The following is a 13,910-nucleotide window of genomic DNA, read 5'->3' as shown; positions in this document are numbered from 1 at the left end:
CTCTAAGCTGGAAATTATCATTTGTTTATCTTTTAAAAAGATAAACAAATATCTTATTTGTTTATCTTTACTAAGATAAAACAAATGTCTTATTTGTTTATCTTTAATAAGATAAACAAGTATCGTATTAAAGATATTTGTTTTATCTTTTAATAAGATAAACAAATGGCCATTATTTGAACATGAAGTCCAAAACAGATGCAGCTGTCATCTTTTTTGATTTCTTTTCAGTGTTAGCTTTGCAGAGAACTTACTTTCATAACTGTTCAAGTAAATACATATGTATGTTTATGTATGTGTTGATCTACAGTCTGTGGATTTGAAATCCTATCCTATTACCCGAATATTAACACTATAAATCAGTTACCAGGTGGCATATGATGTAGGTGAAACTTACAACTTATATGAATTGGATTATGGTTCAACATCCAGGAGGAGTGGAGGAAAATAAATGGAGCGCATTAAAGCTAAAAGACGCCAAAGAGACCTTTTGACACTTCAGTGATGCTATAGTGCTTGGATTATTAATGCATGATCTTTGTAGTTGCAGCGTGGACATCTAAGATCACTCTACATGGCAAGTAAAGAAAGTGGAATAAATACTTCCCCTGTTTTGAAACATCTCCACTGTGGTACCTTGTTCGTAAGCCAGCATCACACCCAGGACGAGACCGTGACTTTAACTATGCGTGACAGAGCATGACACATTGAGCAGCTGGGAAATCCAACAATGTCTCTGCACAATAACTTCAAACACAGAAGTTGCACCTCAAGGCATTGTGTGCAGATCACTGGTTAATCCCTTATTTCCATCTACATCACACGTATGACTCAGTGTGTTGACACTTGGTTGACTCTTCCTGTCCTGTGGACTTTGAAACAAACTTGAAACAGCTGTAGCATTTTAGACATACATCATACTTAAAAAACATGATGTATAGGTTGAACATCAACAGCACACATACACAGACATGTAGCAGGGAATAAACCAAACTATTTCTGGAAATACTAACAATTTTGTGGATTAACAATGCCACCTGGTGTTATGAAAAGATCGTGTTAGTTTGATGTAGCGTGGACTTTATGTCATATGATTACCTATCAACATCAGGAGATCCCAGATTTGACACAGAAATGTAAAACTTCATTCACTTGAAGAAAGAAGCAGAATGTTGCATGAATGATGTCCTGAAAGAAGGATTTAATGTGACCATGTTCAGTTATTTATTTTCATTAGTCTGCTCTGTATGTTTTCTTCTCTGATTGGATTAAATTATGCTTTACCAAAATCCTGCCTATGTGAATCCATGCTTAATTTATTAGGCTTTAATAACCAATCAAAACAAAATGAACATGCTCTGATCCAGTCTTGTTCATTTAGCCTTTTTTTCATTATTGCTCTCACTGTAGATATGACAAAGTTTGGGCAAGTGGGCCTGGGTCTGCTGTTTCATTACTTTTGTGTACAGCACTTTGGTCTTGCAGGTGTTCAAAGAACTCTATGAATAAAGCTGGTATGGTAAGTATCAATTGACAGCAACATGATTTAGTTACAGTTATTTTACTGCAGTTATAGGGGGTGCTGAAACTGGAGCACCAATGATTTTATATATTGTTTAGCTGTTTTTGTTGCTAATACTAAGAAGCTCCTGCCAATAAAAGAAGAATATGTTTAATATTAATATTATGTAAAAGCTGTTTTGCTGGACAAGATTAGAAACGATGCCCTCTAAAGTTAGAATCTTAGGATCATCCTTAAGAATCATTGGTTAATACAAAGACTAACGTTTTTTCTTAACCCTTAGTTTCTATTAGTTAAATAAAGATGAGGAAGGATGGTGTCAGTGGGAGTGGTTTTGGATTGGAGGGCGTCACGTGACGGCTCAGCTCGACAACCAGGAAGTGAGAGGGCGGTGCTTTGATGGGCTGGTGGGTTGATAAAAAATAAGGTAACCATTGCGTTTAGTTTTTATTCTTTAAAAGGTCTGAAATATGGTATTTTGCTCGACAAATTTGAAGGGACTCTAGTTACTCTGTCGTTGAAGTTGACGTGCTTTTTGCTCTGTGTCTGCAAGCTGCGCAGCAGATGCTAACCGCAGTTAGCTCAGTAGAGCTAACCCGAAACATTAGCAGAGAAGACAGGAGCTGTGTTGTTGTTATTAGTAGAGCTTTTGTGCTAAAAGCAAATTTAAATAGGTTTTGAATTATCGTTTTTTTTAATCTTCTTTTTTATTTCTTCCTGCGTACTTTGTTGTGCCAATAGTCTGAGCTTTTTTCTGATAACATAATACAAGGTAGCGGAAAAGTATCAAACTCCTAATGCAGGATACATCCAATTAATCCCTAACTAGTATTTATAGCTGATAATTTCCTGAATTCAAGAAGAGAACAGAAACATTGAAATGGGCGGGGAAGCAACATCAGAGCCAGTGACTTATGAAAGCTGGACAAACTAATAAAGAAGGTTGACTCTTTTCTGGGGACTGGATTCGTGGCTCACTGTGCAAAGAGGAATGCATGTAAAATAAAGCGTAGTTATTCAACAGGATGGCATGTTCAGATCCAATGCAACACAAGCAGGAGAATAACTACACCAGCGGTTTTTCTTAAGGATTAAAAAGATGTTATTGAATTGAATACAATTCATTTTTGGTAATCTATGTTCTAACATTCTAAGTCCTTTTTATTATGATGCGAAACATAACCTTTAAAGATGAAGCAGTCAGGCTTTTACTGGCCAAGACTGGTTTGAGAGGTTCTGGTTTCGACCAATTTAAATGTTGCTTCTAAGGATTACACATAAAAGAAGTTATGAAGTAATACTTGCACCCAATCAGAAAATAAAGCTATTGCAAAATTGTCCGCACTCATGCGTTAACGATTAGGAAGAGAAAACCTCAATTTCATTAGCATTTGACTTTCCACAGATTGTTCAAATCTGATCTCAGGCCAATTAATTTGTTGATTATTTCTAATAATGCTAAGCATAGTAAAGGGGGATTTGAATTACAAATTAAACATGTGGCAGCGTTAAAGTTTTGATGTGTGTGTGTTCCTACTCTGTCCTTTGGTTTCTCCTTCGCTGTGTGTCATTGATGTTGTTCTGACGTGGTCAGAATGTTCTCGCAGTCGTGGCTTATTGCTATGTTTTACTCCTCAGGGCCAATCAGCTGCATGTGTTGTGTATAAAACTCGAGGGCTTGTATTGATGGACACAGTGGTTCCTAGTAACGATTTTATTTTTCTGTATGACAGCATCCACCATGACAGCCATCAAGCACGCTCTCCAGAGGGACATCTTCACGCCCAACGATGAGCGTCTCCTCGGGATAGTAAACGTCTGCAAGGCAGGAAAGAAAAAGAAAAACTGCTTCCTGTGCGCCACAGGTACGAGAACCATCTGTGAGTAATGAATTAATATAAGAAATACTACATGTTTATAATAAATCAAATGTGTTCTCCCAGTCACCACGGAAAGGCCTGTACAAGTTAAAGTGGTTAAAGTGAAAAAATCTGACAAAGGCGACTTCTACAAGAGGCAGCAGGCGTGGGAACTCCGAGACCTGACAGTAGTGGATGCTAAAGATGCAAGCAAGGTCAGATTCTGCTCTCGTCCTACTGTGCTCAAATGTCATGGAGTCAGACGTAACGTACTTTGTGTTACGTTTCAGGAGAATCCTGAGTTTGATCTCCATTTCGAGAAGGTCTACAAGTGGTTGGCTAGCAGCACAGCAGAGAAGAACTCCTTCATTTCCTGTATTTGGAAGCTGAACCAGCGTTATCTGAGGAAGAAGCTGGAGTTTGTCAATGTCAGTTCTCAGCTTCTTGAAGGTTTGTTAGCCACTCTGGGACTGCATTCCCCTTTTGGTGATATGAATTATATTTCTTTAAAGTTGCATCTTTCTCCCAAGATGATTGCTTTAAGTTAAAATTCAGTCTGCCTCTTCAGTTTTAACAAAAGGGGACAACTTTTCTGGATTACGGTTGAGTCTCTTTATTTGTAGCATGCTTAATAAATCTTCCTTGTGTCTCGATTTATGTTTATTTTACATGTTAAATTCTTCTTTATTCTCACTTTTTTCCTCTTAAACTTCTCTGGCCAGAACTTCCTAAAGCGGAAGGTTGGTAGGACTAAATTTCCCCTTCCTCATTTCTTTCCACTGTATTCTTCATAACGTCAAACCATCATCCTCATCAGAGACCTTCACCGTCTTATAGCTCCAGTAACATGAAGTGTGTAACTAAACATGGAAGGCTTTTATTTTTGTTTATTCTTATTTTTTTTTAATATATATATAAATTCTTTATATAAAAAATTTCATTTTTAATTACTTTCAGCCTTTTTTTTTTTTTTTTTTGCTATTTCACCTTAATTATTAGAATCTTTAGTGGTTTCATGCATTGTATGTTTAGTTTATCCTGACTTTTTTCAGTTTATTATTTGAGTGTATAAAGTGCCTTGCCAAAAATATTCGTAGGACTTAAACTTTTCCTTGATTTGTCCCATTTCCATCACAAACTTTACTGCATTTTATTGGGAATTTAGTGACAAACACAAAGTAGAGCATGATTTCTTAAATGGAAGCAAAAAACAAACAAACATGGTTTTCAAAATTAATAAAAAAAGGTATAGTTCATTACAACTAATTACTTTAGTGTTGAGAAAGTCCACTTTCTCAACACCTTATTGTAGATTCACATTTACTGGGATATGTTTTTGTTACCTTAGCAATTTTGAAGACTGAAATATTTGCTGATTTTTCTTAAAATATCTCAAGCTCAGTCCGACTGGATGCAGAGCATCTGTAAACATGTGGTTACAGATTTCCAGTTGGATTTAGGGCGAGACTTTTCCCGTCACTTCTCCAATAAGTGCATGCTTTTGTTTTTGTTTCGTAATGTTAATACCAAACTAGGTGCTGTATCATTTTCTACTTTCTGTTGCTCTATTGCATGAAATCAAGATAAAATATATTGAAGTTTGTGGTTGTAAAGTGACAAAATGTGGAAGAGTTTAAAAGCTATGAGAACATTTTCAACCTTTCTTCATGCTACTACCAAATTTTGCTTTCCCCTTAACCCTACATTTTCATCAGTGGTTGGAAAAATATCCAACCAAGCTACAGTCTGGATAAAACAAAAAATCCTTCAGAATAGCACTTCCTTCTATTCAAAATGACCTTTATTGTGGTTTTGCTGTATAGAAATTTGAAACGTACGACTTCCAAAATACCCAATTTTTACAAAATTTGATCCTTGTTTCTTTGGATTTCATGTCACTTTTGTTTCATGAGCTTTTTTTTTTTTTTTTTTTTTTTTTTTTTTAGAGTCGGTGCCGAGCGGTGAGAGTCAGAGCGTTGCAGGAGGTGACGAAGACGCCCTGGAAGAGTACCAGGAGCTCAGCGCGCGTGAGGAGCAGGACATCGAGAGCATGATGGAGATGTGCGAGTTCGCCGTCTCCAACGCGGAAGCTTTCGCGGAGAAGCTCTTTAAGGAGCTGCAGGTTTTAGACGGGGTGAGCAAATTTACTTTCTGATAGAGTCATGACACAAAAATCCAGAATAATGTTTGTTTGTTTTGTTTACTGAGTCTTATCTCTTTTTACTCCAAGGCCAACATTCAGTCCATCATGGCATCGGAGAAGCAGGTGAACATCCTGATGCAGCTCCTGGACGAGGCTCTGGCCGAGGTGGACACCATCGAGGGGAAGCTGAGCAGCTACGAGGAGATGCTGCAGAGCGTCAAGGACCAGATGGACCAGATCTCTCAGAGCAACCGCCTCATTCAGATTAGCAACACCAACAACGGCAAGCTGCTGGACGAGATCCAGTTTTTAGTGGTGAGGCGTTTTTTTTTGTTGTTGTTGTTTTCCCTCTGACTAAAAGTTATTAAGTGTTTTAATGGAGAAATCTGATTATCCTTTTGCAGAACTACATGGACTTGTCAAAGGGACACATCAGGGCCTTGCAGGAGGGAGACCTGACCTCGCCTAGAGGTATAGAGGCGTGCATCAGTGCCTCTGAAGCTCTGCTGCAGTGCATGAATGTGGCTCTACGGCCAGGTCAGTGACCATTAAACACTAGAAAACCATCTAGTGGTTGTTACGTCTGTCGCGTTAACAATTTCTGGATGGAAAATTGCTCCAGACGTTATTGTGATAAACGATAATATTGTTGTTTCAGACAATTTTTCATTCATTAACGCAAGCACACCCTCTCAAAGGTCAACAAACATTTTAACTGTTAAACATTTAAGACTGAAACTGGAAAACATTTTTAAACATCCAAAATAAATAACCAGGAGAAAAGTCAATCATACAAAGTAAAATTATGGAACTCGTTTTAATTTACCATGCGATTAATCGATTTATTGCTGATTACGTCGGGTTTAGTTGTCGTTTTGTTTTTTATGTAATCAGTTGTAATTTTTGGTATTTTCTTCCTCCAGGCCATGAGCAGCTGGCGGCCGTTAACCAGCAGCAGAAGCTGTTCGCTGAGCTGAGAGATACATTTGCTCGTCGCCTCACCAATCATCTCAATAATGTGTTTGTTCACCAGGTAACAGCCTCAGTGTCATTTTGACATCGCCATCAGAGCGTTCTGTTGATTGACATTCAGTAAATGGTGCACATCATGTGACTACTCAGAATTATTCCTTTAAGTTAAGGTTTTATTTTGTGATATATATATTTAAAATCTAATCTGACAGGCAAAGAAAGGGAATTGGGAAATAAACCTGCAGGTTATGTGAAAAATGCCTGACGAGGACATGACAATGCACCTTTAAAAGTATCACATCACCACTACAAGTTTTAATGTATTTTGTTAACATTTTTTGTGATAGACCAAGATGAAATGGTGGATAACTGTTTTCAAATGTTTTTGCAAATGAAAATCTGATGTGTGGTCCTGAAAATTCACGTTCATAGATGATCTGTGTTCAGATACAGATCATCTATGAACATCATACAGGAGGAGATTAACAGCGCTAAGACCCGCCTCCTGGTCCCGATTGGCTGTTTCTAGTTGGCACTGGACGACGAGTGACATTTTTAACAAATATATAAAATATATATATTTTTATAACAGCTACACACTCTAGATTTAAGGAACGTACTAGAAATGCACACCTCAACTTTCAGATTTTTATTTGAAAAACATATTGAGAAACATGTATGATTTCCTTCCTGTTTGTGATTTTACACAACTTTGTTTTGGTTTAACACATACAATTTCTTTAAAGTACATTTAAGTTTTTGGTTATAATGTGGCAATATGTGAAAAAGTTCAAATGTTATGGATACTTCTCAAAGGCATTTCATAGTAGACCTGACAATCCCAAAATATAACTTCAGATGCATTCCTTTCCTCATTCTTTGACATATTTAAACACAAAAGCAAACATAGCTATTAGCAAAATTGTGGGAATAAAAGTTTAAAACTTTGTGGTTTCCTTCACATCCACCCTGTGTGTGTTTGAGCCGTGAAACCACAGACCCACCCCAGCTGCTCTGTTTCCAGGCTTTTCTCCGCTGCTCATGAACTTCCTGTTTAGCGAGCACGCTCTTCCTGAGCTTCCTGTGTTTTTTCCAGCCTGTTCTTGCCTCTGTGTTTTGCTCACTTTGAATCATTCCACTCTGCTCTCTGTCTCTGTGTCAGTTCAACCACTTCAGTTACTTCAAAATGACCATCCCTCAGTATTATAGGTCTTCCTGTCTGTCACTTCCAGTGAGTACCCTCACGGCAACCCAACCCCTCGCCCCCGAACTACTTGCCCTCTTGCTAATGTTTGGCGCCTCATAATCCACTCCAGTTTCCATGAGATTCCAGGCTTTCCCCTCCACAGAACATCGGCTGTTGCATGGAGTGTTTTTCTAACTCCTTAACATCTCCCATCTGATCTCAAAGCTAAAGAGGCTCGGTCCATTTTCCTCCCCTCTTACCAACTGACTTGGCTGAGGACTTTTCATGTTTGGGTGCTCACATTAGCTTACTTGCGATGAGCTCATGTCATAAAATGCTATGCCTGTTTTATGCTCCGTGTGCATGTCCAGCAGTGAAAAACAATGTAGAACAAAAATGCTAATAGACAGAAGCAGAGATGAGGCCCATTAGAGTTTAACACTTGGAAAGTTATGAGTCCAAAAGTTTGGGATTCAAATCAATCGGCGTGAGGCTAAAATGGGTCTAAAAAATGAGACCATACACTTTTAACGGGGTGTTTTTGTTTGTTTTTCACTGATCCTTTCCTCAGGGGCACGATCAGAGCTCCACCTTGTCTCAGAACACGGCAGAACTGACCCTGCCCAAACACAGCCCCCTCCACAGGGACCTGCTACGCTACGCCAAGCTGATGGAGTGGCTGAAGAACACCCACAGGGAGAAGTACGAAGGCCTGTCGAGGGTCAGTTCACATTCATAGCACACCCATGTCGTCAATTGTGGATATAAGCATCAAAAATTTAACTCGATAGTTTGATGATGTTGAACATTTTAAAAATGATGGCAGTGAGACTTTCCAAAAGCATTATACTTCCAACACAAAGTTCAACATTTAGTCCAGTGCTCATGGGATTGGGAGCATTCATTTTACTCCAGGAAATAGACATGTTTATGGTAGCCACATAACTACCATGACTCCGTGACTTATCTTACCACAGAAAACTATTCCTGTCTGCATGTCCAGCTGTTATACCTCACTTGACTTAATGTTTAGATTTTTTTTTACATAAATATTTAAAAACCATGAGTTATGGAAACATGTTTTTTTAGTGTGCTTCTTGATTTTTACTATTTTCTCCATTGTTTAATCAGAGAAAATAGTAAGTACTACAAAAGTCTTCAGATACTTATTCTAAATCTACTGAAGTCTACTTATAAAATAAGATTAAATAAATGTTCAAAACAGCACTGTAGCTCTTATTTTATTGTCATATTATTTTAGCAGCAGTATGAATAACTTGCATTTCTGCTTGAAATAAAAGCACTAAGATCACACTTTTGTTTTCAGGTTTTGTGTAAATACCGTGAAGCTGTCATTTTTGCTGTATTATGTCATACAGTACAACTATAGCATATTAAGTTAGTGACATTTTTCCTTTCAGACTTATGTCGATTACATGAACCGACTGTACGAGCGGGAAATCAAAGACTTCTTCGAAGTTGCCAAAATAAAGATGGCGGGTACATCCAAGGAAGCAAAGGGCAAGTTTGGTAAGAGCTTCTACTTCCCTTCACAGTCTGAATGGTGACATAAAGCACGCCTCGGTTCTGCAGTACATTAACTTGTGTGTGAGAGGAAGTCTCTTCTTATCATTTAGTCAACAAATGAATGTGACAGAAACAAGCTACGCCTCACTCTCTTAGAGCTTTTTCCGCACAAGTTCTGTTTTCAAAGTATATTTCACCAACTCATACCTGCCGTCCCAGCAAAGTCTTGCTTTGTGTTTTATCTTTTAATAATGTCTTCTTTTTCCTTTGCACAGGCTCTTTTCATGCTCAGCTCTGAATATTTAATATCTGCATAGGACCCTCGGTTGAATTTTGATGTTTGACAGAAATGTACATCTCTGCTTCCTGCGCTCTGTATTAGCTTCTTTTTTTTTTGCCTCTGAAAACAAGAATTTGTTTTCAAAAGGTTTGTCTGAACTACTGCAGTAGTTTGTGAGCGTTAACATGAAGTGGTACAGCTAACACCTAGCCCTCCTCTGTCCCATGCTGCATGTTTTAAGCCTAACCTGTGTCTGTCTTTGATGCCTGCCTTTCTAACCGGCTGCAGCCACGCTTCCTCGGAAAGAGAGTGCGCTCAAACAGGAAACGGAAAGTAAGTATGAGATTTGGATTGAGCTGTCTGTTACAATGTGTGCTTTTAATCGCCGCACTAAAAGAAAAAAAAAAATCCTATCTTCACACTCCACCTAATACAGTCCATTACCTCACAGTGTAATTGCTTGGTTTGTGTTGAAGCCTCTCTATGCTGTTTAGTCGTTTAACGCACTTTATAATTCTGTGGTTGGTGCCAAAAGGACCCAACAAAATGACACTTTGTGTTAAAATAATTGCTGCTTCAGGTGTGCATTTTAAAAACAAATGTGTAGCACTCAAGATTGGAAATTTGTTTGCTAAACACCGACTTACGCCGTATTGTGTTGACCATGCTGCGTCAGGCCTGCATGGCAGCTCTGGGAAGCTTACGGGCTCCACCTCCAGCCTGAACAAGCTGACTGTTCAGGGCTCCAACAGCCGCCGATCTCAGTCTTCCTCCCTGCTGGACATGGGCAACATGTCTGCCTCCGACATGGATGTGGCCGACAGAACCAAGTTTGATAAGGTGATGGTGCATTTTTCAGTCTTTAACAGGAAAAAGCTTGTGGGCGGGGGGAGAAAATTAGCTGGTTCTTCCTGGAGGTAATTTAAACAACTGCAGTTTAAATGAAGATAAAATACATAATTTATTTAACAATAATAGGCCTGAAATGATTAATCAAATAAATTGCGATTAATTGATTATTTAAAAGAATCGTCAACAAATTAAGTAAGCTATTAATTAGTTGACTCGAGAAATTTTCATTTGCTGAAATAACAAAATATTCAGAGCAGTGATTAAGCCAAAGCTGTACTAAAAAAAAATATCTAAATTTTATTAAAAAAGCAAAAAAACTGCCTGTAAATATGTTCTACCCAGAACTCTAAAGGTACAATCAGTAAAAAATGCACCAGTTGCTTCACTTGGTTCAAATTCTGTAAAGAAAAAAAAATTTAATTAAGCACCTTTTGCTATCTGGTCATTAACATTATTATGTGCCAATTTTTTAATTGGACTAATTGATTAATCATCGGAATAATCGATAGTACAATTGTTTACTAAAATAATTGTTAGTTGCAGCCCTAAACAAGGACAAAAAAAAGACTAATTGAACTAGTAACTTGTCATTTCTGAGGCAGTATTTACATAGATTAAAGCGAAGTGTACTTTCTTTCATTCATTTATTGTGTGCGTCTTGCTTTGTACTTGTATTAAATGGAGTGTGGTTGTTTTTGCAGATATTTGAGCAGGTCCTCAGTGAGCTGGAGCCTCTGTGTCTCGCAGAACAAGACTTCATCAGCAAGTTCTTTAAACTGCAGCAGCACCAGACCGTTTTGCCGCCTCTCGCACAGGTACGTGTGATACCACACGAGACAAACTGCTCATACATCCAAATGAATGATGTTAATTAAAGCCAACGGCAGCATTCATGCCTCATGCCAGGACCTGCATCTCCTCTCAAAACAGAAAATATTGCAGTAGCGGATATAGCCATTCGATAGTGACAGCAGCATTCGATTACTTGTCACTAGACGCTTAATAAGACTTGTCATTGTTTTATTTCTGTTCGTCCTGTCAGCCTGAAACAGAAGAGGCGGATGGAAGCGTCCCGTCAAGAATGCCTCCCCAGGCTGACCACCGACACTCCGTATCATCTGAGTGAGTACTTTGACATGCTTGTAGTAAAAAATACCATCAATCCTTTGTTATTATATTTCATTTTTGTTGTTTTGTAGCAGGGAGGCAGATAGTGAGAACTTTCTTTTTCTTCCCACTCCATATTTCTCAAGGAATTTTGTTTATTTTGTTTGTATTTGTCATAAGATGTGTTAAGGGAAGTAAATATTACAGTGGCAGTATTAGGCAAAAGCGACTTTTTTTTTAGCTTTACATCATGTTATAATGTTATTCCCTCATCAAAATCATACCTGGAGTGTTGTTTTGATTCCTTCATGCATGGCAACCATTCATGGCTGGACTTAGCTCCACCTTCGAGCCGCAGTCTCTCCTTAAAGCTGCAGTTTCTGAGCTTAAGCCTCACAGAGCTGCCCTCCCTAGCACCTCTCCCACTCAGCTCCTTCAGACTAGCCAGAGGCAATTAGCAAACAGCTGATGGAACTGTGGATCTGCTGAACTCATTATAGGAGCTACTTCTCAGTGCGGTGCTGGTTAAAAACATTGGTAAAGCGTTAATAGAGGATCGCTGTTATGATGACTTCCTGAAGGCAGACTTTTAAAGAGACAGAGGCCCAAATCCAAGGCGTTAAATTACAAACTGAAATTTCTTCTAAGTCATATGTGATATATACAGAATTTTTATAACAACTGAAGGTAACATGATTACTTGATTGAGCTATAAAATGACACTATGTCCTTGAAAAATACATAAAACTGTCCCTTTACTATGTATATATTGAAACGGGGGGGAGGGGAGTCAAATGAAGTTAATTCAAACTTTTCCGTTTGTGATTAAAGGAAAGACATGGTTCGGCTGATGATGAATAAAATCTTCCAGAGCATCGAACCCGAACTCAACAGCCTGATCGCCCTGGGCGACAAGATCGACAGCTTCCACTCACTGTACATGCTGGTGAAGATGAGTCACCACGTGTGGACAGCTGAGAACGTTGATCCAGCCTCTTTCCTCAGCACCACCCTGGGAAATGTGCTGGTCACCGTAAAGAGGAACTTTGACAAATGCATTGTGAGTAAAGTCTGTCCTAGGCAGGAACAGTCCAGTCTTTTTCTTATTTATTTTATTTTTTTTATTGAATGGCTGTAGCAAGTTGAAATCTGTGTTCTTGATACAGTCAGGTCAGATTAAACAGATGGAAGAAGTGAAGATTTCGAAGAAAAGCAAAGTTGGGATCCTGCCTTTTGTCACAAGATTCGAGGAGTTTGCAGAACTGGCTGAGACGATCTTCCGTAACGCAGAGCGCAGAGGGGACCTGGATAAAGCCTATGTGAAGCTGATCAGAGCTGTTTTCATGAATGGTCAGGCTTCTGGTGGCATTTAAAATAAAAATAAAAAAATCTCCTTGTAATGTCTGGAAGCAGAATATCTAACATTAGCTGTCTTTTCAGTGGAGAAAGTTGCCAGCGAAAGCCAGAAAACGCCCCGGGACGTCGTCATGATGGAAAACTTCCACCACATCTTTTCTACGTTATCGCGCCTAAAGATTTCCTGCCTGGACGCAGAGAGACGCGAGGCCAAGCACAAATACACAGACCACCTGCAGTCTTATGTAATCAACTCCCTTGGTCAGCCACTGGAGAAGCTCAATGTAAGAATTACCTTCCAGTTCTACACAGATGTACATGCCCAGAGATGTTATAGTGGGTAAGGTGTCGTCTCTCTCGCAGCATTTCTTTGAAGGGGTTGAGGCACGTGTGGCTCAGGGCGTACGTGAGGAAGAGGTGAGCTACCAGCTGGCTTTCAACAAGCAGGAGCTGCGCAAGGTCATCAAAGAGTATCCCGGCAAGGAGGTGAAAAAGGGTCTGGACAACCTTTACAAAAAGGTGGACAAACATCTGTGTGAGGAAGAAAGTTTGCTGCAGGTGAGAAACGTTCAGCGTTGTGAGATTTTAACGTCCATCCTGCTACTTCTAAAATGCTGCACTTTCTCGTCTCCTCCACCAGGTGGTGTGGCACTCCATGCAAGATGAGTTTATCCGTCAGTATAAGCACTTTGAAGGTTTGATAGGGAGGTGTTATCCTGGTTCTGGGATCACCATGGAGTTCACCATCCAAGACATGTTGGAGTATTTCTCCAGCATTGCCCAGTCCCATTAGTTTGCCTGCTGAAAACTGTTCTCTGATGATTCACTACTGCCTCGCTTTTGGCTGAATATTCATTAACTATTGTGCTTGAAGTATGAACATTTCATGTGAGTGACTGTTTTATTAAAAGTGAGTTGCACGATGAGCGGTTACGCAGATATTGCAGCACTACTTGTGTGCCTGTATGTTCCTTAAGCAGTTCTTCCATACACACTAAATTGTTTGTCACATTTTTATTTCACCATGCAATATGTACAAAATAAATTTGCACTTGAAGCTTCCCTGAAATGATGTGTCAAAGTTTCATCATAGACATAGAAGGATA

The 13,910-nt window shown here is 39.0% G+C and overlaps 1 protein-coding gene across 7 annotated transcripts; it reads left to right on the top strand.

Moving 5' to 3' along the window:
- The first annotated feature begins 1,865 nt into the window (after positions 1-1,865).
- Positions 1,866-13,873, top strand: exoc1 (exocyst complex component 1). Of its 7 annotated transcripts, XM_032572718.1 has the most exons (21): positions 1,866-1,949; positions 3,256-3,387; positions 3,466-3,596; positions 3,672-3,831; positions 4,104-4,121; positions 5,328-5,515; positions 5,612-5,839; positions 5,929-6,061; positions 6,448-6,557; positions 7,659-7,727; positions 8,254-8,403; positions 9,104-9,212; positions 9,778-9,822; positions 10,166-10,329; positions 11,043-11,156; positions 11,384-11,463; positions 12,280-12,508; positions 12,615-12,798; positions 12,889-13,088; positions 13,168-13,362; positions 13,445-13,873. In XM_032572718.1, exons 2-21 carry the CDS (start codon positions 3,264-3,266, stop codon positions 13,595-13,597), a joined length of 2,784 nt encoding a protein of 927 aa, XP_032428609.1. In that variant the 5' UTR covers positions 1,866-1,949; positions 3,256-3,263; the 3' UTR covers positions 13,598-13,873. The 7 variants fall into 7 exon arrangements, with proteins under 7 accessions (XP_032428609.1, XP_032428610.1, XP_032428612.1 ...); XM_032572719.1 differs by lacking the exon at positions 4,104-4,121; XM_032572721.1 differs by lacking the exon at positions 7,659-7,727.
- The last annotated feature ends 37 nt before the right edge of the window (positions 13,874-13,910 follow it).

Source organism: Xiphophorus hellerii, chromosome 9 (assembly GCF_003331165.1).
Source record: "Xiphophorus hellerii strain 12219 chromosome 9, Xiphophorus_hellerii-4.1, whole genome shotgun sequence".
In the NCBI taxonomy this organism is placed as follows: domain Eukaryota; kingdom Metazoa; phylum Chordata; class Actinopteri; order Cyprinodontiformes; family Poeciliidae; genus Xiphophorus; species Xiphophorus hellerii.
Note: the sequence above shows the minus strand (reverse complement) of the source record. Positions and strands in the feature narration are given on the sequence as shown.